At 44.6% G+C, this 24,419-nt stretch overlaps 1 protein-coding gene across 1 annotated transcript in view; it reads right to left on the reverse strand.

The window, feature by feature from the left end:
* Nucleotides 1–275: 275 nt before the first annotated feature.
* Nucleotides 276–24,419, reverse strand: part of EWSR1 (EWS RNA binding protein 1) — a 30,144-nt gene continuing 6,000 nt past the window's right edge. The window contains 15 exon segments of the mRNA XM_069081589.1: nt 276–679; nt 766–1,018; nt 1,329–1,426; nt 2,896–3,058; nt 3,568–3,690; nt 4,500–4,629; nt 5,370–5,488; nt 5,832–5,864; nt 6,410–6,447; nt 9,283–9,472; nt 10,459–10,531; nt 10,533–10,671; nt 11,823–11,990; nt 14,230–14,416; nt 22,419–22,542. Coding sequence (XP_068937690.1) covers nt 640–679; nt 766–1,018; nt 1,329–1,426; nt 2,896–3,058; nt 3,568–3,690; nt 4,500–4,629; nt 5,370–5,488; nt 5,832–5,864; nt 6,410–6,447; nt 9,283–9,472; nt 10,459–10,531; nt 10,533–10,671; nt 11,823–11,990; nt 14,230–14,416; nt 22,419–22,542 — 1,878 coding nt within the window. The 3' untranslated portion in view covers nt 276–639.

Here is a 24,419-nt window from a genome sequence, read left to right on the forward strand (position 1 = left end):
ATGCTGAAAGCTCTTTACACGCACTTGGAAAAAATCCAATCCAATCGGCACGGTCCTAGCAGGAGGCCTTAGCACGCCAGAAGCAGGAGGCCGGAGCCCCAAGACTCTGCCCGCGGCTTCCCACCCGGGGCCCCTGGGGCGCCTTACTGCACTCAGCCGCGCTCAGATTCTTCGCCTTGTGCCACTGAATTTGCTGAAGCCCCTTTCAGGGACAAGCGCAGAGCTCGGATCCAGGGAGACCCTGCACATCACTGCTGAACAGAGGCTGAGAGGTGTTACGCTTATAAACATTTGGAATTTTATTTAAAAAAAAAAACATCACAACCATGAACATTGTTACAGTCAGTTCTCCTCCTGGGTCTCCACACAAGGGTATTTGAGCATGCTCACAACAATGGTTTCTCATTGGTTTATTAGTCTTCGTTAAACAACCATCTTAAAAGAAGGAAAGAAACTCAGGGCACTACCATTTAACTTGTTTTAATGTTTCTCCACAAATGGTGAAAAATACTAAAGTACAGACAAGGAATAATCATAATGTTGTGGCCAACATTATAAATATGGAATTATAAATTTAAAACATTTTCTGGTTTAAAAAATAAATCTGGTAGTAAATGCAGCTCTGCGGGGTTTCTGCGTCTAGTAGGGCCGGTCTCTGCGCTCCTGACGATGCTCGCCTCTGCAAGAAAAGAGAGCGAGCCGTTAGGCGCCAGGCCCAGGCTGCACAAGAAGGCACACCTGCCCCACGCCAGACTGCAAACATACTTATCCATTTTTCCAGGTCCTCCACGCCCGCCTCTTCTGCCTCCCATCTGTTCCATGAGAGGTCCAGGAGGCCCTCCAGGTCCTCCTCTTCTTCCACCACCAAAGCCGCCTCGATCCATTCCTCGGCCTCCCCGGAAGCCGCCTCTGTCTCCACCTCGGCCTCCTCTGAACATGCCACCAGGCCCTCCACGGTCCATGAGGCCACCTCTGCCACCCCTCATACCACCAGGGCCACCTCTGCCACGATCACCACCTGACAAAAAGAAAGGATCAGGGAGAGGCAAATGTCAGCAGTGAACTTCTAATTAACAATGAACTTCAGGGAAGGAGGAAATTGATTAAGCAGAGTCTGAATCTCAGGTGTGTGCCCTGGAACAAAGTCCCTTTATTTTCCTGGACTCACTTCCTTTTTTGTAAATCGAGGGTCTGAGAGAGAAGATTCAGGCTCCAATCTCTAAGATCCCCACCCACCATTTTATACTTTTCATCAACTTAACACTAATTTCCATCTTCTTAGGAAATTGTACAGAGAGAGAACTAGAAAATATCATCCCAGTATGTACCTGGAGGTGGAAAGGGTGGTGGAAGAAATCCTTCTGGCTTAGGGGCCTTACACTGATTACACTCTGTTCTCCAGGCAAAATTCTGGTTTCCACAGCCTCTGCACAGAAAGGAGCAGCAGCATCAAGCAGGATGGCAGACCACACATAACAACACTTTTGCAAAATATGGGACAACTGTTACTCGATCAGAATCTCAGCAGACACTAATCATGCCCTAGGCTCAGCCGCTTACTGAACCAGCAGCAGAAGCAATCTGGGCAGTCCCTTGGAAGGTCATGTGACAACATGTGACCATCCTGCACAGAACAGCCAAAAAACAGGAACCAATTCTCTTCCTTCTACTTGAATCACTGATAGCACCAGGACACCCCCTGCCCCAGTCACTGCTTCTCAGCCCAGTCTCCTGCACTCGTTCTTCCAGGTCCAGACAGTCAGTGTGGGGGGTGAGGGGGGAATCCATCTTTTCTCTTCTCCTTCCTCCCTCATCACTTCATCAAGTCCCATGGACAGACTGGCCCCCTTCTAGGCTGATGATCCTCCAGTCCACCTCTGCTTCCCTCCAATCTCACATCTCCAACCAGATACCAGGACATATCTTAAACCCATCGATTCTGTCCTAAACCAAACTCATTCCCTTTCCCCCAACCTCTTTCTCCCTTCCCTTCCATTGTAGAGGACACTGCCATCCTCCCAGGCCCTCAGGCTCACAACTTTGGAATCATCCTGAACTCTTAACTTTCCCACCCTGTATTCCAGACCGTGCCAAGTTTTGTTGGTTTTACCTCCTTAACATCGCAACCCTCCCCCCCCCCCCCCGGGCTATCACACTAGCTGTGGGGAAGTGTGGAGGTCTCCCTGCCTCCAGCCCCCAAAGCTCCAACGATGCCATACCCCTTATATAATCAACTTCAGTAGCTCCCAACTTCAATATAAAATCCTGGCCTTCACCACTTTCAGTCTTTCTACACCTGCCTGTTCCCCATATACTCTAGTGCGGTGACCCAGGCCCCCTGGCTGGTGGCTATCTCCCCGCCTGCCACTCCTTCCCCGCTCCCTCCCAATGTGCTTCCTTTGAATCTCTGACAAAGTCCTGCCTTCTCCAAGAAGCCTTTCCCAGTCCTCCTTAATCTCAGGTGACTTTTTTTTTAAGCAGTCGGGGTTAAGTAACTTGCTCAAGGTTACACGGCCAGTTATTTCTGGGTGTGGTGCTGAGTATCTGAGCCGGGACTCGATCCCCAGGTCATCCCAAGGTCATTCAGGTGACTTCTAAGATCACCTCCCATTTACTCTCTGTAGACCTCAGTTACACATAGGGGTTTTCGGTCTTCCCATCAGACTGGGAGTGCACTACAAAGAGGGACTTTCTTGGTCTTTTTATCTCTAGAACTTAGCATTGCCTGAAACACAGCAGGTGCTTAATAAATGCTTGGTGACTACTTTTCCCATTCAAAAATTACCCCACACATTCATTACAATGGCACACAGATACTCTTAAGTTGCTACTAACTTACTATTAATGCCACATACATACAAGCTTGGGTTTAATCTTGCTTAAGAAAATACATACGGATTAGGACACTGCCAATCTCCTGCTCTGTGCTGGACGTTTCCTCCTCCTGAAGGGTTTCCTCGGGAACCCCTGGGTCCTCTGGGTGGAAAACCTCCCCTGTCTCCTCCTCTGCCTCCCATTCGACCCATGGGACCTCCTGGCCCACCTGGTCCGCCAGGACCTGCAATGAAAATTAATTCCTTGCAGTATCTGACTTGAAGGCCATGTTGAGCCCAGGCCTTCTTTAGAACAAATAGATTACTGAGCGTTCTAATCTTTGGATGAAATGAGGATAGTGACATCACTACCTTCACCCCAGCCTCTGGTGCTTCTTCCAGGAAGGTTCTTGGACTATCCCAACCTCACTAGTTTCCCCCCACCAAATGTCTATTTACTGGGGGTATACAGGCAAACCACAGAACGCAAGAAGCTGGTTTGGAATCCTGGTTTTGCTGTTTATGATTTGTGTGACCTCAGATAAGTCACAAGCCCAAGGCCATTGTGTGGCCTTTAAAATGGGGATAATGCCACCCATAAGGCTGCTCTACACTCCAGTACTGTGCAACTGTTAACTGAGCAGGATGCCACTGTAGTGTTCCCTCCCCCAATGGCAGGACAAGCTCTGACTCTCTTACACCCAGGTCCCCTGAAGAAGCTTTCAGGGAACTCTGGGAGAGCCCAGCCCATTACCTCCTCGGAGAGGAGGAGGCATCCCTCGGCCTTCACGGGGTGGCATGCCACCTCGCATGCTGTTCAGTGGAGGTTTCTTCCGAGCAAGAGACACTTTGAGTTTGCTCCCTTGGAAATCTTTTCCTAAAAAAGGAAGAAAGTTGTCTGGTCAGTCACCCTCTACCATAACATTACCTCACGCTAAGAAAAAACAATTGTGTGTGTGTGACACTCAACATGGTTTAGATGGGGCCTTCTAGCAATCTAAAAACTACATCCACTCCTTGCATACAATAAAAAGCAAGGAAGAACAAAGCAGGGCCAGTCACACTGCTCACTTCTGTCTGGGTGACGTGTGGCCACTTTCTAATTCTAACACCAACTCCTAAGGAAGCTGTCCTCTGGAACTCGGGGACAGCCCTCCTTGGTTTTACACTGGAGTGGAACATGTGGCTTCCTCTGCAGGTCTCAAAGAGCCAAAGAAGGGGAGGCTAGGTGGTGAAGAGAATAGAGCACCGGCCCTGAAGTCAGGAGGACCTGAGTTCAAATCCGACCTCAGACATTTAACACACTTACTAGCCATATGACTTCGGGCAAATCCAATTAACTGCAATTGCCCTCCAAAAAAGCAAAAGCAAAACAAAAAAGAGCCAAAGAAATGGGCTAAGCTTCTACCACATGCCCCAAGAAATGCTTCTGGTTTTATGCAGAAAGATGTCTACATGTTAAAGATTTCTTTCCACGGGAGGGAGAGTCTCAGGATGAGACCTCCTTTCAAAATGTGCCTGAGGTCATGGTGACCATTTACAGGATCCAAGTCTACAGAGAATCTTAACTTGCATCAGTCTGATTTTTGGTTTGCATTCGTGGCCTCTTCTCTTCACTCCCCCAAACTCTCCCTCTCTACCGACAGCACCATCAGGCACAACTCCAAGGTGGGGCTCCGTTCTCACCATCAAACCATTCTACTGCAGCCTTTGCAGTAGGCGGGTCCTCATAGGATACTGTGGCATCTCCTTTTGGTTTTCCGGTTTCCTTGTCTAAGTAAATGTTTATCATCGGCTGCCCAGTCCTTTTGTTCATCTAGACAAATAAGACAACATCTATGCAGTAGCTGAATAGTTCCCTTCTGATAAAAAAAAAAAAAAAAAAAAGGAAATTCGTGCTCAACGGAGAACTAAGTCCCTGCACCAAAAACACCCCAGCCCCAGGCCCCTGGGTCATCCTGGCAGATGCATGATGTCATGCCTCACTCACCCAGGTCACATACAACTGTGGACCTTTAAGGATCCCTGCAAAACCAGCCGTCACAGAACCCAGGCGGTATTCTGCTCTCTGCAGAGGCTTAGAGGCCTTTACATTCAGCAGAACTTCAGAAAGTTTACACACGGGGGAAAAGACTGTGAAGGCAGCTTGGGCACCAGCTATTGCCTCTGCACCCTAATCATCCCTGGGCTGCAAAACTCAGTCTGACTGTAGTCAGGATGATATTCCCATTAGGAAAAGGTGAAATTTATTAAGATAGAGAAAAAGGGTAGAAATATTATTTTAGGGGAAAAAAGAAAAAAAATTTATTTTAGGAAATTTTCCATTAAAAAAGATTTGGTGCTCAAAGGATTGACTTCATTTTTTCAGTAAATCCCCACCTCACAGCAATACTAAGCTACATATAAACAATAGACTCCAAATGTGACCAAAGCAGCTCCTGATAAATCTGAACCTGGATCTTGTCTTCTGGGAGACCCCTGACATCCCTGAGAATAAGCAGCTTCCCTCCTCCCTGCTCCGTGGGCAGAGCTGGAAGACACCACGTTTTTACCCACCTTGACAACCCCACACTGTTTGAAAAAGTCTGCCAGCTCGTCAATAGTCACATTTTCATTCAATCCCTGTACATAAATTGCACTGTTTTCCGAGTCTTCGTCTGGATCTACAGGTGGGCCTAAAATGTAAAGAAGCCAACACACATCAGCAGACCTAGTTCTCACTGAAATCTGGGACAGACCAGTAGGTATCTGCCCATCAGCATTGGGCAGAAGCATTCTCCATGCTATTAGACTCGCGGGCAAAGATTTCATGCCTCGGGGAGGGGCTGGACCGAGATCATCTGAGGCCTCCCTCCAACCCTGAAGGTCTGACTCTCACTCCTTAGGAGGCCTTAAGTCAGTCAAAGGGATGCTAAGAGACCCCCTAGTGGCCCTGAGGGCACAGGAGCAAAATTCACCATGCCACTAAACCCTGCACCATGAAGGAGAGTAGAAACAGGCCCAAGGAGTCCAAGTTACCTAAGTCAAGGTCTGGTCCTTCTTCCATAGGTCCTGCCAATCAGGAAAGAGCACACAGAGGCCCGTTAGTGCACGCCTTGCAAGCCGCACACCTTACAAACACACATCACTATCTACTATACCACCATGTGATGGGGCTTCATTAAACTCCAATTGACCCGCACTGCCAAAAAGCAGCAGTGCCCCTTTTAAACATTGGTGATCAGAGGGCTAGGGCTTTTTTTTTAAAAACAAGTTTGCTTTTAAACCATTAACCGATTATTACCCTGTTTAATGCTTACTTAACGTGCCAATCAGTGTTAAGTTTAAATTAACTTTTTTCCTCCAAATAAACCAAATTGTAAAAATGTCTGTTCCCCCAAATTACAGAAGCAGTCGCTCAATACTTCAAGTTACCCTTTGTTTTGTAACCATAGGTTAACCTTATTACCCCTAATGCAATGCCGGCAGTACCCATTACAGTCTTGTTGTATAGGCCACTTTTAAAACCACTTAGGAAACTAACAAAAATCATATTTTTCTAAGAACTGACTGCATTTTTTTTTAAACACTATCCATTGTAATACTCAAAAACTTACCACCAGGCTTATTGAAGCCACCTCGCTCTCCAGCGCTGCTGGGGGGATAAACGAAGAAATGAAGGCCTTTCCCTTTACAAAGCCAGTGCCGCTCGGAGCCCCGGGGGCTCGTGGGAAGAAGGGCACTGGCTAACCCCATCTCCAAACAATGCATCTCTCTCAGCTTGTCACTAGGCCTCGCTCCGGGCAGCTCAGCTTGCTCTTTATACACAACCTTGCTTGTCTGATCTTACACACCAGTCTGGCTGGCCCTTTCAGTTCTGGGGGGTGGGTATTAATAGTGCAATACTTGGCAAATAAGGAAGACAAAAATCAATCATCAACTGGACAACGGAGTTTGGGAGGAACAGGAAAGTATGGGGCAATATTTTGCTGAACCCTCTCTGCTATGTACATAAAGGTGCACCCCCACTTTCTCCCAAGGGGAGTGTCAACTGAGCCTCGGAGCTCCCTAACCAGTTAACAGTTTAATAAAGCAGGAGACAACCACATCAAATGCCTACAACACACATCAGAGGGCACTTCCATCAAATCTTCAGCATAAAGCCATACAATTCAGGTTATTGATGGATTTTAACAGTCTTTGTGGAAGAGTTTACAAATAAGGCCAAGGCTCAATGGACTGGGGGTACAGCTTTACAGACATTTGGTCAGTCAATCCAATCTTCATGTATGGCAGCCTGAAGTTACCACCCTGAATTAAGGGGAGGAGGAGACAAAGTTTGGGAAGAGAAATTGTTCTCATTGGTTTTTTCTAGCCAGTATTGCACCTTTAATACCGGAGGATTTTAAAAATACAATTTCAAGCTGTTGCATGCAGCTTTGTTTCCTTTCTTAAAAATACACACCATAAAATGTTCTCTCTTTTTAAACACAAAAGTTTACACTTTAATTTTACACAATTCTAGAGTATTATACCTCCTCTGTTTTCATTACCAAACAACAAGTATGCAGTTACCAAAGTTACAGAAGGATTCCATTTATACAATGAATACATTTTGTTTAAAATATTCTATGTATATTTTTTCCTCTCCATATGGACACCGTGTCTAGTCCCATTTTTCATTATGCTGCCGGCTGAGTACTGAGTACGGGTACTTTTTAAGTATTGAAGTGTATACAAGGCTCTCACTTTGTAACCTGTAGCATATAAATGCGACAAAGCATGTTAAAAAGTTTCCACGTTTAACAGCCAATGAAAATATCAAAATACTGAGGCAATGAAAAAGGGCATGTTAACAACATTGAGTGCCTTACCTGCAGAAGACACTGAAAGCCATCACCACACCACGAAAAAGGGGGGGAGGTCCCCTAGCCTGCCCCTACGGCCCCACAGACTGCTTCAGTCTAGTGGGAAACCCGTGGGGAAAGCCAGGCTCTGTTCTATGGCTCTGGTCGTAGACAAACTACGTCCACAAAGAGGGGCTCCCTTTATTAGTCAAGTCTACTTTACTTCTAATAGCATTAAAATGAAAAAAATAACAACTTGAGAATTTTGTTGGCAATCAAAAAAAGCACCAAAATTTCTAGGGGATTAGAGACGTGATGATAGTCATTTCAAGTGTCTAGGTCTACTTTAGAAACATTCATCAAAGAGGTGAAACCTTTACAATGGGCCACCACAAGGTCCCATCCCCCCACCCCAATTGGTAAAATTTTCTTTGGGTTCAAATGAAGCACCCCAAAACATATATGGATTTGCACAAATTTCAATTTGTTGCCTCCAATAAAGATTTCACCACAACCTTCAGATTTACTTTCCGTTAAAGTTATGCAGAATGCCAAGGTGAACATTTTCCATGAGCTTCTATTAGAAGAGACATTTATTCACTGTGTGGCATAAATGAAGGATTAGCTGTTTATCCGTTCTAATTGTGAAATCTACATTAATTTGGAAAATAACTCAACTTTTCTTTGAGCCAGCACGGACAGAGACATCGGCCTCCAAGATGTACTTTGTACGACACTCTGCATAACTTTTATCTAGTTTACGTAGGGACAGAACACACACAGAGCTATGCCTTCTGTATATTAACATTAAGCACCAGTATTAATGGACCATCCTCACCTTCATTAAAGCACAGACACCAGAAGGGGGAGGGGTGGGGTTCGGGTCAGGGGAGGGAAGGGGGAACAGGGCTATAACATTACCGAGAGAAACAAACAAGTTCTGCTTAATCAGACTGGGCCATCAATCAAGACAGCCAAACTGCTTTGGGGTTCTCCCAGGCTCCGATGGGGAGCAGTCCTGAAATCAATGAGACCAACCAAAACTCTAGACATTTGGTTCTTTCACCTTATGGCCACTTTTTCAGCAGCATGAGTTATCTGACAGGGGTCTTCACCCAAAAGTGCTCCAATAACTTGTATTTTCTTTTTTTTAAAAAAACACAAACGGATGTTGGGGAACAAACCTCCGTTTCAAACAAGTGACATTAGAGTTCTGCAGCATCTATTATTTCTATATACTTATTTACACACACATATTGGACATTTCAAGACAAGCACTCAGAGGCAATCAGTTAGACCTAGGATTGTTAGAAGGTTTGTGTGTGTTCCATCCCAGAGCTCTAGTACCCGCAGAGGACATTTTGTTACCTCTGTAATTAACCATGAAGGGAACTGAAAGTTCTAGGTTCCGAACCATTGCTGCCCCTCCCCAACCCAACGGGGCTATACTGGCAGGATAAACGCATACTGCCATTTCTGCCACCAAGATGCCATTTCCATGCTTTGGAAGATGACTTGAGATCAACAGATTGTCCATGGAAATGTAGATTTAATTTTTTCTTATATCTTTCAGTCCCTTCTTTCCACTGAAAATCCTATGGATGAAACACAATTAGGTAAAAGGAGAAAAGGTTTGCTCTTACCCCATTCCACCGCGTCCTCCTCCTCCTCCTCCCCGCCCACCTCTGCTCATGCCTCCACGATCAAATCCCCCTCTTCCCCTGCCCCGGTTATCAGGGCCACTCATGCTCCGGTTTTCTCCAGGTCCGGAAAAGCCTCCAGACTCCTGCCCATATACACCCATGCTACTGGGATGGTCCTGCCGGAATGCACCTGAAGAGAAAGTCACACCCGTAAGGCTCAGAGCAGCCTCCTGGCCCTGCCTGCCCTGCTTCAGCTGCCTGGCCTTCCTTCAGAGCCAGGGAGCTGTCGTGTCAGCTAAGGGCTCCAGTTAGGAGCTCTCATGGTGCCAGGACGAACCCTACTAAGTTGGCAGGCCCCAGCTGAGGAGGCTGCAGGGTCACAACTCGGGTCACTTCTACAGTGACCTTCCTCAGAGGCTGTCAGCGTTCCAAACAAAGCCAGAGAAGCCCCAGGCCCAGGGTGAGGCAAGAGCTGGAGTCCCAGCTCTAAATGCTCCAAATCCCAACATCAGCCTTTGGTATCACAAAGGGGGATATAGGTCAAAGCCCTAACTCTCAATCACCCCATCCCTTCTGATAAGGAAAGTGTGGATTTCCTAGCACTTAAGTGTAGCTGATGAAATTGTGTAGCTGGGTTAGAGGCAGAATTCATACAGGACACGGAAGGGAAATACTCATGAAGATGGAATTTCACTTAAGGGGACAAAAAGTGCAGGCAGAAAAGTATTGGACAAAAAGAAATAGAGTTATTTGTAGTTTGCAGTGCCATTTCAAAGTGAAGAATCACTAGTTCCCCATGTTAATGCTAAAACAAACAACAAAACCCCTTTTATAAAGTGATCCGAATCCCGTGGGAACTTTCCCCAAACCCTCTCTAAATTGTCCAATCAATGCCACCAGCCTCCTAAATAAAAGTCCACTCTCCCATGCCATGTCTGTCCTGGGCAGGGAGGAGGTAAAGAAGGCTGGTTTCCTTTAAACACTTTATGTCATAATGATCTTTTCCACCCTTTCTTGGCAAGCTATCATACAAGCTAATGGGGAAATTCTCCAGATGTCATGGGAGACAAGCACCGGATCCGTTCTCGGGGCCACCTGAGTGCCCAACATCCACAGCCAGCCCAGTCCAGGAATTTCACACAACCCTGGGACACTCATGTTCTCCAAATCACTCACTCTGCTGCCCGTAGCTGCTGCTCTGCTGGCTATATTGGCTTGGAGCCTGGCTGTAGGATCCGGTTTGGGGGGGGATAACTAGTGGGGGGCTGCTGCCCATAGCTGCTCTGTTGACCATAGCTACTCTGCTGTCCATAGCTGCTCTGCTGCCCATAGGTATTCTGCTGGGAGTAACTGCTCTGATCGTAACTAGTCGGCTGGGTAGAGGAATAGCTGAAAGACAAAAATTAAAAGCTTTTTAGGAAAGAAAGCAGGAATAATGTCACTTACTGGAACAAATGGGAAACTCCCTACTCCACGAGGACCACAACCCAACCCCATTTCCAAGGAAGCCAGGGACAATCCATCTGGAGGACATTAAAAGTCTAGCTCGCCCTCAGGACTGCCCTAGTGTCTCTACAATGAGGCTGGGTTGGGGAGGCCTCAAGCTCGAGGCTTACCCAGGGGCACTGAGCTCCAGCTCTGATACAGTGCCAGCCTCTGGAGCTGTCCAGCCTGGGCACACCCAGCACCAGGTGGACTGACTTCTCTCTAACCCTCTCAAATGACTCTTAAAGACTGGGGGTACAAAACCAAATACTCTTTCTTCGAACACTCTCAAAAGTAACTCTCATTGCCCTGTCTCTAAATGTCTGTATGCGCTTTAAGTTTCAAATTCAAGAACTTGGAACTATGTCAAGAAAATGTGGCAAATAAAAAAACTACCAATTTCAGAAATTTAGGCACAAAATGAGGCATTTGGGAAGAGGAAGGTGGATTTCACAAGAAGTTTTCAGTTATGCTAACATTTATGAAGTCCAAATCAAGACCTAAAAAGACTTTTTTGTAATCCTTGATAACTAGGTTAAAGGAAAAAAAAAAACGAAAAACACATAAGTTTCCCTTTTTGAGGCAAAATCTCCCCAAATTTTTTACCAGAGTTCTAAAGAGCAAAACTATTTGATTTCATTCACTTCCCAGGCTTCAATCACTTTACTGGTAAAATAAGGAGCATTTGGTCTAGAGTAGTCTTTAACCTGGGGTCCTGAGGTCAATGGATACATTTCAATTTCAGGGATTTTGTGAACTTGGATGGGAAAACCTCCCCACACCTGTGGTTCATGTTATTGGCCTCCTTTATAACATCTATGTACTTTGTTTTATGCATTTAAAAACAGTGTTGTGAAAAGGGGTCTCTAGGCTTTCCCAGAGGGAGCTCCTGGACTAGACGCTGTCTCGCCACCCCTGTCCCCCAACACTGTTGTTATTTTTACGATCCTTTCTTAAGTAGACACAATGGTGTCAGACTTGTCCTTCACAGCTTCAGAGAACTCGTCATCCCTGAGGATGGGCCAAGTCACGTCTGGCCACATTCCAAGAGTTACCTGGTTGGAGGATAGGATGGCGGTGCAGTGACTGGTTGCATGGGGTAGCTGCCGGGCACCTGTGGGTAACTGTAGTTGCTCTGTCCGTATCCTAGGCTGGGCTGGCTGTAGCCTGCTGTGCTAGATTGAGGCTGACTAGTCTCAGCAGGCTTGCTACCATCCTGGGGTCTAAAAGGAGAAATGTACAAGTAAGAAGCCACCTTTCTGATGGGCACACTTGACTACAAACCCCTAAGTCCTCTCCAATATGAGCCACACATGTCCTTAGGACCATCTTGGAAATAAGAAGGCTCCTCAGAGCCAGTTTACAAATGCTTCTGCTGGAAGGGAATACTCAGGAGAGGGAGGGCAACATTCCCAGATAGATCTGATTCAGTCACATTACCCTGTCCCCTAACATAAAGGTAGTTAAGAGTTTGTCAGGCTGGGGAGGGAGGCGGTTTGGAGGGGAGAGGGCTGCTTTTCAACTAGAGAAGTGACAGTGGGGAGAAGGTGGACTTTACAAGTTTTCAGTTATGTTTATGGAAGTCCAAAGTTTGGCATAGTCTAATGTAACAAAAGCACTGGAGTATATTTCTTAAAGAAAAAAAAAAGGCTTTTCCATGTCCATTATTTGAAATTAGGATGAGTGTATAGAGATACTAATTTGCTGATGGTCATCTAAACTTGCCTCAAGTGCACCTCATGGCAATACCATTGTGAGCAAGGCTGTCTCTCCTAGATCCTTCTAGAGCAGTCATGGAAACAGGCAGTTGTTTACCAGCCAAGGACACACAAAATAACATGGGTCAGGTGAGGCTGGCCCGTCTTTCACAAGGGCTAAGTAACCAATTCAAATCCTGGAAAGGCCAGTACTTTCTATCAACTCTTCATTCAGCAGGAATGTGGCAGAATGGGGTCAAACTACCACAGCCAGGCACTGACAGGTAACTGGCAGGCCCAAGAGCTGCTATGAAATGATGGCCTGTCCAGGCTCAGAGTGCAACCCTAAGACTTTGTCCAGAGGGTCAATAAATCATTCCACTGTTCCCAGCACAAGGGGAGTGGTTGCCAGAAGAAGAGGGAGACAGGAGGTGTGGGGTGGAAAAAAGAGCTGGTTTTAGTTTCGATGGCTGTTTTAAAAAGTATCAGGAATGAGAAACTATGAAGGCAGACAGCAACAAAGAAGGAAATGAGGCAGTGATGGATCTCATCACAATTCAGGGATACTCCAGAGATAGGGTGGATACACTCTTGGTTGGAGCATCTGGCTTCAAAGGACTTACTGAAATGAGAAAGTACACTGAAAAATGGCACATTACAAATTGCCTGAAACATTTAAGCCAAGTGAAATGGGGCGCCATAGGTCACCAGTCAGGTACTTGAAGTGGTTCCTAGGGAGACCCAACTCTAATAAACTGAACTGGCTCTCATGCTGCTCCATTGTGGGCCACTATTATGACCCCCTAGTTGGTCCTGATTACTCACTGTGTGTTTCAGAAGTAATTTCATCACCAGTCTTTGCCCGAGCTAATTTCTTACCTCTACAGCAGACAATAAGTCTAGGTTACAAGTCGATCTCTCCTTTATTCCCTACAAGCTTTTCTTTCAATTCAGTTTTACTTCCTTCAACGCTGTAGCAGCCACCAAGTACACTGGCTAAAGTAAAGACCTTCAATCCTCTGTTAAGCAACAAGTAATACTTTTACCCACTGCTAACCAACCAGGCACAGGAGATTGGAATCGTTTCCCCTAGTGTTCAATATGCACTATGGTACCCAGCTGATGTCTTGACTTTGGGTTTCCAGCATTTAGGCCCACCTATACTTTGTGGAGGAAACTGTTAACTGCCAAGTCAGTCTAAAACCAAGTGAAGGTAGCAGCGTGGCCTTCTAAACCTCAGAGATGTAATATTCAGACAGCTGGGTCACATGCCACTACCCCTGTTGCACAGTTAATTTTCAGAAAAGAGAAAACCACATGACACCGGTTGGTGAAACCAAACTCAGGTTACTAGTACAATTTTACCAGTCATCCCAAAACAGGCTTCTTCTCGGTTCCAGACCATGTACCTGGGTAAACCGAATTGATACCCCACTCCCCCAAAGCCACTGAGGAAAGATCCTAGCTCATGAGCACTACACAATTTAGTCACCCAATGGCACAAGTGTTATTTTCTTTGAACCTAGACTTGGAAAAGCCCTTGGAGTGAGCACAGGGCTTGGCCATTTCTTTCTACTGTAATACCCTGGAGGGATTCAGTGCTTACAACTAGGAACAGGAGACTACTTCTCTAAAAGAAAAGTCATATGCTGGGTTGAAATGCCCCCGGAATTAACCAATATGTCTATTCTCTAACCCCCAAAGCACACAGTATTCTAAGGGTCTAATGCTGGTGCTTTATAGAGACAGGTAAGCATGTCATTACCTCGCAGGTGCGGCGGTGGCTGGCTGCTGCCCATAGGTGGGGTAAGAAGGCTGGGTGCCATATGCAGACTGTGCTGCGTAGGATGCCTGGGTGGTGGTAACTGTAGCAGTGGTGGTATCATAGGCCCCCGTCCCATATCCTTGGACAGGCTGACTGTAAGCTTGAGGTGCAGTTGGTGTAGTATAACCTGCAACAAACAAGAGCCAACTCAGACTTGTAGAATCCGCAGATTAGGACAGCAGAAAGGACAGTGGGCCTGTGTCAGGAAGACTCTGGGCATATGGCTTCATCTCTCTAGGCCTCGTCTCAGTTTGCTCATGGACAAAGTGAAGGGAATTGGGCTCAATGGTCTTTTAAGAGTCCCCCTCCTGCACTAAAGTTATTATCAATGCACCTGGTGAATGGGCTACTAACGTGGCGGCCAATTCTTAAGTGCCCAAGTTTTAACATTTACAATGTTACGTGGTTCCCCCCTCCAAAACAAAACAATAAAAAAGCCAACCAGAAAAATCCATCATGTACTACAAAAAAATGACCACAAAAAATACACAGCTCAACACAAGGATCCTGGGTACTGTGAGGTTTTCAGTACAAAATTTTGAAGTCTTCTCCTACAATTATTCCTGGAGAAGAATGATTGTTTCTTTTAAGACTCTATCCTATCCTCTCTCCTGATGATGCAGTTCTCGGCTGCACTTCCAAATGACAACAGAATCTGCCTGTTTTAACTTTTACTTTCTTGGCTTTTCTGTCCTTGCAAAGTAGTCACTACCATTTTTCCTAATTACTGAGTTATTATGGAACAAACAAAACACTGACATCCTTAAGAATGCCAAGCCTAGAGAAGAAAGGAAAGTAACAGCACATTCTAAAGCACTTATTGAGGAAAATAACAAAAAATTCAATTGGGTCACTAGTTCAAACATACATGTAAGGCTAATAATATTTCATTTTAACTGCTTTCCTTAAATTCTAGCACTGCCAAATAGTGGTCATGGCAGGAGTTTTAAATGAAATATTCTGGAAATTCCAGAGAGCAAGTTTTCCACCCTCAAATGTTAGAGCTGAAGAGACTGACAACTTAAACATTATAAAAACAGTGGTTTGGATTTCAGCTATGACCAAAAAAAAATCTAGAAAAAGCAGAGAGTCGCAGAGACAGCTAGGTGGGCACAATGAATAGAGCACAGGCCCTAAGTCAGGAGGACCTGGGTTCGAATATGTTTCAGACACTTAACACTTAGTAGCTGCGTGACCTTGGGCAAGTCACTTAACCCCAACTGCCCTGTCTTCCCACCTTCAAAAAGGAAAAAAAAATCAGAAAGGCTAACTCAAGCATGAAGAATGATGGACAGAAAACTGGGCAACAGAACATACACTGATACTAGAGTAAGGAGGCCAAAAGTAAAAGCAAACCACATGGAAATCTGACAAAGATTCTAAATAAGAATTTGAAACCTGGAAACATCACTAAAAGGCAAATAGATATCATCAAAAAACCCACCTTGTTTGAGATTCCAAACTAAGTTTACCTAAGTGTTCCACTCCACTGCTCAGTAACACTTAGGACTCACTCCTCCCAGGCTACTCTAATTCTGCTCTTCCCAGTCACGTTGTCAAGAAAGCTTGCCCCACTGGTGATGTCACCCTTTGACCTCCCTGCCTTCAGTTACCTCTACCCTGGGTGCTCTCTGTTCTCATAAACCAGGTCTTATCTCTGAATGGGTTTTGCGGCCAAGAGCTCTGCAGCACCTGCGCCACTGAAGCCCCCAGTCACCACCCTCACTGGGTCCTTCCCACACACAATTATTTCCTGAGATGCAGGATGTTCAGTGGCAACATATTTTGGGGGAAAAGGCAGGTACTAAGCCATGAGATCTTCTCAAAGCTGACATGCTAGCAATAATCAATTTCTCAGGTCTGTGGGCTTGGAGAGTCCTAAATCAAATCATATCAAGTTCAAACTGATTTCATTTTAGCCAGAACACAATTCCACTTAACCTGTCACTCCTACAGCTCTATTCCCACCAACCATGACAAGCCCTCTACAAATTTTATAAGGAAAGCAATCTAAAGAAATGACATTTTACCAGAAATTAATTTATCGCATCAAAGTGCACAGCAGCAGTTTAGTGCCTTATTTTGCCGAATGATTATGGTGAAAGACTAAGATAATTATCCTTATTAATCTTTAGAAGCTGAGCAAAATGATTACAGAAACAGAAATGGCAAAGACTAACAAAACCAAAAAGACTTTGAGGGAAAAAGAATAAGGGGCATTAACAAAACCATCAAACTAAGGCTACTAATTGCGTCTATTTAGGAAAACCCTGATTCTTTATCTTCCATGAAATCCTCTTTCAATGTCACCTAGAAATGACCCTGAGTTAGGCCAATGGACTTACAAACTCTGGCTACTCTTCTCAAACTGGAAAGGTCTGGATTATGAGTCTAGCAAGTGACTGTACCACCTCTGTCAGTTGGTTTGTTTTGTTTGGGGTTTTGGGGGTCACACAACTACAAAAACCTAAGGTGAAGAGGAGGACTATATTCTTTACTGGCACAGAGAACAGTCACCTAGAGTAAATAAAATCCTGCATCTTTTTTTTTTAACTATGTAGCAAATCTATTCAAAGAGCTTTATTCTTTTTCTTTATATTATTTTATTTTTCTCCAATTATGTTAAAACAATTTTAATAATCTTTTTTTTTAATTTTGAGTTCCAAATTATATGCCTCCCTCTCTTCTCCCCCCCCGCCCATAAGCAGATATAGATTATATGTGTGCAATCATGTAGAACATTTCCATATTTGTCATTTTGTGCAAGACTCAAATAAAAATAAAATAAAAAATAGCTTGCTTCAATCTGTATTCAAACAGTATCACTCCCTTCTCTGGAGGCAGACAGCATGCTTCATCATGAGTCCTTTGGGATTGTCTTGGATTGTTATATTGCTGAGAATAGCTAAGTTATTCACAGTTCTTTATCAAAAAGTATTGCTGTGTACAATGTTCTCCTGGTTCTATTCACTTTGTATCAGTTCCTGTAAGTCTTTCCAGGTTTTTCTGAAATCATCCTGCTTGTCATTTCTTATAGTGCAATAATATTCCACCACAATCATATACCACAGCTTGTTCAGCCATTCCCCAATTGATGTGTATCCTCTTGATTCCCAATTTTTAGACCACCACAAAAAGAGCTGCTAATAAATATTTTTGTACAAATAGTCCTTTTCTCTTTTAGGGGTGATGTCTTTGGGATATAGACCAAGCAGTGCTGTGGGATCAAAGGGTAGGATACTGCATTATATCTAACCTTACTTTCCCTGCTGTTTAGTCCCATGCTAACAGACTACTAACACTTTCCTTGGCAGTATGAGCATTCTTTTCTATATTTCGGAGAATGGAGAAATTTAAAACACCACCCCACTCTAAGACATCCAGTTTTCTCAGAAATCATGGTTAATTAGGCAAAATAATAGAATAAAATGGTGAGAAAATTTGCCAGGAAAACCTGTAACACGAGAATTACTCATATAAATAAAATCCTAGAATTATTAAACAGCTTGCCTAAAATCAGTTCAAATAGTCTAGTACCTTCTTGTGATTTAGAGATTTAAGGGAAGGCTCTTAAATCTAAGTAGAAACAAAATTAGAGGCCAAAGGAATTTTTAAAACTTTTGAAAGCCAACCAGAAACAACTCAGTTATGCACAGCCATTCATATCTAACTACTGTAATTCTCACATTCTTTCCCGTACTCAGTTAACCTCCTGAGCTCTATGCAGCTCTCCTATGCCTCATGATCTTGGCTCTTTGGGGCCTCTCATTTCTCTAGAAGACTATCATTCCAGCCTCGCCGGAGCACAGCCACCCTGGTGCTCTTTTGGGAAATTCAGCCTTACAAGGGAGCCCCACCCCAAGCCTGTCAGCAGCACCCCTCTTAACCCTAACTGCACATTCTTCTGAGCTATCAACTCTGTCATGTTGGGTCCAATACAATGCTCTATAAGTCCAACTGGCACTCGTTGCTACACAAGATTCTTGGGTTGGTTGGTCATGATTGAGGCTTTTTCCTGTGGTTTCTAAGTCTTCGATCCCCCCCCCCCCCCCAATCCCTGCCTCTCACTTGACTGACAAAGCTCCAACCATTATGAGTAGCCCCTCTTCCCCCTTCTGCACCCCATTTCTCTCCATCTCCTCCATTAAGAGTCTTTGAAGTAGTTCTTCTTGAGGCAAAGCCCCAACCCTGACCCTTAATCCCATTCTTTCCCATCTCTTTTACAGGCTTGCCCCCTGAAGTCATTCACTCATTCACCGTCCCCCAAATTTATTAGTTCTTGCCCCACTGTCTACACCTCATCTTTAGGAAGCCCTATATTTGACCCTACAGTCCCTTAAGTTGAGTCCCTCTCTGCTAAGCTCCCTAAGAGAATCAAGTACACCGCATTCATTTCCCTCACTACCCAATCACTTCTTGAACCCTTGCAATGTGGCTTCTAGTCTAACCATCTGACCATGAGTGGTCTCCAAATTTAGAGATCTAACTGCTTGATGCCCACAGCATTATCTCAGTGCTCTTATCTTTCAAGAATTAACCATCCCCTCCTCCCTAGACATTCTCCTCACCTTCCCCCTTCTTTTGGGACGTGGCTCCCTGGATTTAGCATCAAACCTGTCCAACTGCTGCTCCCTTTCAATCAATAATCTCTATCCCCTTTTTCTTAGTGATCTCATCTATTCCAGTGTTTCAGTATCTCCACACTAGCGCCTCAAACCTCCAGCTCTATTGTCTCTCCTGAAATCCATTTCAGCTTCCTGCTGGCTTTCTCATCCTACATGTCCCATAGGGATTTCAAACTTCTCATAACCTACAAAGAATTGATCCTGCCCATGATTCTGGGCTCTTGCCTAGTTCTGTAGTGGGTACATCTATCTTATCAGATAGCCAGGTTTATCCCTTCCATCTCCCTCATCCTCCACTTAAGTGAATTCAATTGAACAAGAACATAGTAAACATTGACAACGTTCCAAGGCACCACAGTAGATGCTATGGAGCCAGAGAGAAAAACTCAGAGCAGCCAGTCTTCAAAGGCCTTACCTTCTACTGGAAGGACAACAGAGAAGGGGAAAGTACCAAAACTGAGACACTATAAATATGTTTTGGGGGAGGGAGGGTAGCAGCGAGGGAAGTAGTGTCTCCAACAGCCTTTGTCTACCTCTCTTCTCACCACTGACATGACTCTAATTCTAAACCAAGTCTCTGTTAACCTCACCCCTGCGCTAGTTTATCTCCCTGGGTATTCCCGTCTCTGCCTTCTCCCATCCATCCTCTAGAGCACTGTGTCAAAGAGAATTTCTATAGCAGAAATCTGACTCTGTCACTGACCCATTGAGAAAATCTGGGGACTCCCCACTGCCTCATCCTGAGCACTCAAGGCCTTCCCCAATACCTTTACAGACTGACTTCACATTCATCCTATCGCCTACAGGAACTCTTCATTCCTATCAACCTTAACTACGAGCTATTCCCCACTCCCAAAACTCCCTCTTTCCCATGTGAGCATGTTCTCTGCCTGTAACCACTGCCCTTTTTGAACCTCATGTACTCACTCTCCCCCACCCTCGGTCGTCTGTATTTGTGTATATGTGTACATGTGTATATGCTACACTAGCCCCTCAGATGGCCAGCTTCTTGTGATAGTAATGGCAATTACAGATTCCCCTGTATTGGCTTGGTTTTCAAATTGATTGTGTTAAAACCCAGAGCTTGTTAATCCCACCTGTGGGATGGACTTGTTGATGTGAAAAGAAAATCCTGAACTGGGAGGAGCTAGTGACTAGTAGATTTGAAGAGACACTAGAGAGAGGCGGAAGATCTTTTTGGAAGCAGCACCTCGTGGAGGCAGAGAGAGAGACTGAGAAGGATTGCTGAGGGCCACTTTGAATTGCCCTGGACTTTTGAGACCTGCCCCCTGAGCTGCCAAGGACTGAGGAGACATGGCTGTTTTGCTGGTACTTTGTCTGTTTTGATGTTGTTTTGCCAGATTTGTCCACTGGTGAAAGACAGTCCTGTTGTTGAAGAAGTCCTGGAACCTGGCTTTTGGTTAAGAAGCCCTGAGACCATCCTGCAGACAGAGAGTGAATACTGTCCACTGGTGAAGGACAGTGCTGTTGTTGCAGGGGTCTGGAGACTGTCCTGCAGACAGAATGAATACTGTCCACTGGTGAAGGAAAGTGCTGTTGTTGCAGAAGTCTTGGAACCTTTCTGTTGGTTCAGAAGCCCTGAAGAAGGATTTTCTTGTTCTATGTTTACAGAAATCCTGGGAGAGGGTTTTCAGGGGTTCTAGGACTGTTCTACTGACAGAGGATGAATTAATGAAGGGACTGGCAATTTATCTTGTAGCCTTGTCTCCCCAGGAACTAAGATTGCTGAGAACTTGCCTCGGGTCAAGATGAAGAAAAGATCTCCATTTGGGTATTAAGTGCTGTGCTTGGACTTGATGTAACTCTGGGGTAGATTCAATTGTGATCCAGGGGTGGGGAACTTTTGACCTTTTTGTGCTCTGTGATTGACAAATTAAGGTATAGCCTAGGTGTGGAGAAGTATTTAGACCAGGGACTTTGTAATTGATTGAATGAATGGAAGGTCAAGGGGTGGGGTAGTCCTTGGAGATTATTTAATCACCCTTAGTAAATGCTGTATTTTGAATGATGTCAAGTTTCGATCTTCTCTGTTCTTGGTGGGTCACTGAATAAAATGGAGAGCACCTATGCTGGTATTCTGAACCTTGGGAAGTTGCCTTTCTTTTGGCATTACATTACACTCCTTTGGGGGGATTGTTTCCCTTTTGTCTTGGTAACCCCAGAGCATGGCTCATCAAGTCAATAAACATATGGGAAGTCTAGATAAAGACTCAATGGAGGAGGAAATTAAGCCTATACTTTTCCATTCCTATTCAAACAAAACTTGGTTTCAAATTAGTAACTTCAAGTACACAGAGCGATAGGAAATATGACCCATTTATTCAAGTTCTTCCCCCAACTGCAACAATCACTGGGGAAAACCTGCAGTGAATGTTTTCAAGGTTTCAGCCACACACCAACTAGCAGATCACAAAGTGCTCCTCTCTTTGATACCCAAAGAAACAGCACTGGGCCCACAGTATGGATTTAAGTACCTTGTACACAAACATAAAAGAGGAGCCAGAAATGTTAGCTCAAAACTGGGCAGAAACAAATATTGTGTACCACAAGTTTTCATTTATTCCACTTTTAATCCAAACTTGTCAAAATATAATTTGTTCTAATTACTGAATTTATTTTTAGATCCTCAAAACAGCCATATATATGATTGAAGGTGGACCCAAAATTAAACTCACCAAGTTGATGAAGACCAAGTTAAATGTATGTCTGGACTAGAAATCACAGACAAACAAGGACCAGGCAGAGTGGTAGTTTGATTCTCTGAACATGTCTAACCATGCAGTCTGCCATTTAGAGAATAGAAGTCAGCTGGATAATCATCACATGAAATACCTTAGGGAAGAGGGCAACTACTATTATATTTAAGGAAAAAAGAAAAGAAATCCCTCCCCAAAGCAAAGCGAAAACACACAGGTTTGTAAATGGCACCTGAGAGCACTTTTTAGAGCTGCTGTGAGTGATGTGGTATGGTGTTAGGTTTTAAGGATAAACATAAGAAGACACCTAAAAGGTTCATTAACATCACAGGGTTAGACAAGATGACAAAGCACTCCTCAGGCATGCAAGAGTGGGCAGGAAAGTCAAACCTGTACTGGCCCCTTCTACTGTGGAAAGCACAAAACACAAAGTAGAGGGGGCACCACCAAATGAAGTCAGCCGCCAGCTTAACGAACCCTTTTGATTTTTAAAGCAGCTAGAGCATCAGCAGATGTCTGCCTCTCCTTAGTGTTACTGCAGCCTTGGAACATTCTGCATAGCAGCCTAATCCCAAAGCCATGAGCCAGTACCCAAAATGCTCTAAGAAGATTTTTAAAGGGTGGCTTTCTCTTCCCTAGAATTTAGCTACACATTTTGATTAGAGTACAAAAAAAAAAAAAAAAGTTCTCTCCCCAACCACCACACAAGTTTATCAACTTAGCCTTGAGCCAAGACTAGACTAATGGATGGAGGCTGGAGGAAAAGGATCCATCTGACAGGTCTTACCTGTTGGAGGCTGTCCATAAGAGGTTGCATATGCAGTCTGCCCATATGTTGCAGTTGTCTGAGCCTGTGTGTAGCTGACATCAGTAGGTTGCCCATAGGTTCCATAACTTTGTTGCCCATATGCCTGTCCCAAAGAGAAAGGCCACACAGGGTAAGTATCACAGCTCCAGCCAAGCCCTGGAAGGCCACCATTCAGTTCCTAAGTTGCTACACTGAAGGACAAAGTCCAGAGAAGCTCTTCTCTAGGAAGGAGGGCTACACGAGAGCTGTCAGGGGGATCTTGAGCCCAGTCATTTAATCCACACTTTGCAAATAAGGTGAAATCTCCAAGGCAGACATGAATGAGTATTTGTTATCCCTTACTCAATTTCTTACATTTTGGTAACCTGAGCCCTTAAAGTTAAAGGCCCTAGCTCTTTCATCAGCCAAACTTCAAATTAACTTTGAAACAGGAAAGGAGCCCAAAGGGAGAGTAATGAGGACCCAGGTGTCAGCCTGCCAGAGCTGGATCAGGAGACAGAAGTAAATGACAGAAGAAAGGCCCAGAGAGGGAATGAAAGTGAGTGTGAGTCCACCAGAGGATATTTTGGTCACCTAGGCATGCATCTGACTGAAAAGCACAGACTCTTACAGTTATAATCATTTCAAAGAAAATGAGTGTGAAAACATGCTAGAGCCTACTAAAACGAGTCAGCTGGAAGAGCACAATCTTTTGAACTAGAACATTCAATAATAGTTAAAAATAGGCAAGGAATTAACTGTTCTTTTGGCTCTGAGCATTACCATTCTTACTGGCTTAATTGGAATGACCAGCTATACAAGAATTTCCAGTCAGTACATCATGGTTGTACCTAGGATAGGTTTTCAGGATGCAGTATCAGGCATTAGCCTGATGCCACAGACATTTCAAATTTGGTGCTAGACTTTAAAAGATGGGGAGGGAGAGTTCTGTAACATTATCACTCCACAAGCTTTCCTGTTTGAGGACATTTTCACTTGTGGTTGGTTTAACAGCTCACATTTCTTCCCAATAATTAGACTGGGGAAAAAGGGGAGGACCAAAGCAGGGATCAGGCCAATACTCAAAAAGAGGGAGAAGACCCTTGCCTATGAGTCTCTGGACTACAGAGAACAAAAATGACCAACAAGGAGTTGAAAGCCAAACTTAGTAGTGAGTGAACACCTGATTGGCCTTGCTGAGAGGTATTATCCTTGGATGTCCAAAGAATAACAGGTGTGACTGCTAAACTTAGATTGACAGGACCCTAAAAAGTCAAGGATGGATGCAAATACAAAAAGGACCAGTTCACTTTGTAAGTGAAAGAGCTTCCCAGCTTATGCAGCACTTGCTTCCCCCAGCCCAGGAGGGGTGCGTCTCCAGGGCCAACAATCTACCTGCTAGACCGTACTGCTAAGTCTTACACTCAGGACCAATAACATCACAAGTACAAGATGGGAGAAGCAATTAGATAGAAATTCTTCTGGAAAAGATAAGGAGGCAGGGGTGTGTGCGTCTGTGTCTGTGTGCTGGTGGTGGTTTGACCACTCAAAGCTCAGAGTCAACAGGAGGCTATGGCAGCTGAAAAACCTAATGTGCTCTTAACAACTGACTGAAGAAAAGCATAGCATCCCCCAAAAGGTGACAGTCCTGACATACTCTGCCTTGGCCAAACCACCTGGGAACCTGGATAATGTTCTCATACCTCCTCCACAGAATAACGGAGGGTCAAGTAATATAAATGTCTGTTGTCATCACCTGGGTGCCCTATTTGAGGAACATCATAAGCTGAAGAGTATCCAAAAAAAAAGGGTGACAAGGATGATCAAGGGACTCAGGAGCAGAACATACCCAGATTGGTTGGAGGAAATGGGGGTGTTTAGCTCAGAGAAGAGGGAGTCAAGATAGCCACATTCAAATATTTGAAGGGCTGTCATGAAGATTCCCCATCTTCTCCTTGGCCCCAAAGGGCAGAACCAGAAGCCATCAACAGAAGGTGCAGA

The sequence above is a fragment of the Petaurus breviceps genome, unplaced genomic scaffold, assembly GCF_028583685.1.
Source record: "Petaurus breviceps papuanus isolate PSGF00001 unplaced genomic scaffold, PetGlider_PUasm1.0 99, whole genome shotgun sequence".
Lineage (NCBI taxonomy): Eukaryota > Metazoa > Chordata > Mammalia > Diprotodontia > Petauridae > Petaurus > Petaurus breviceps.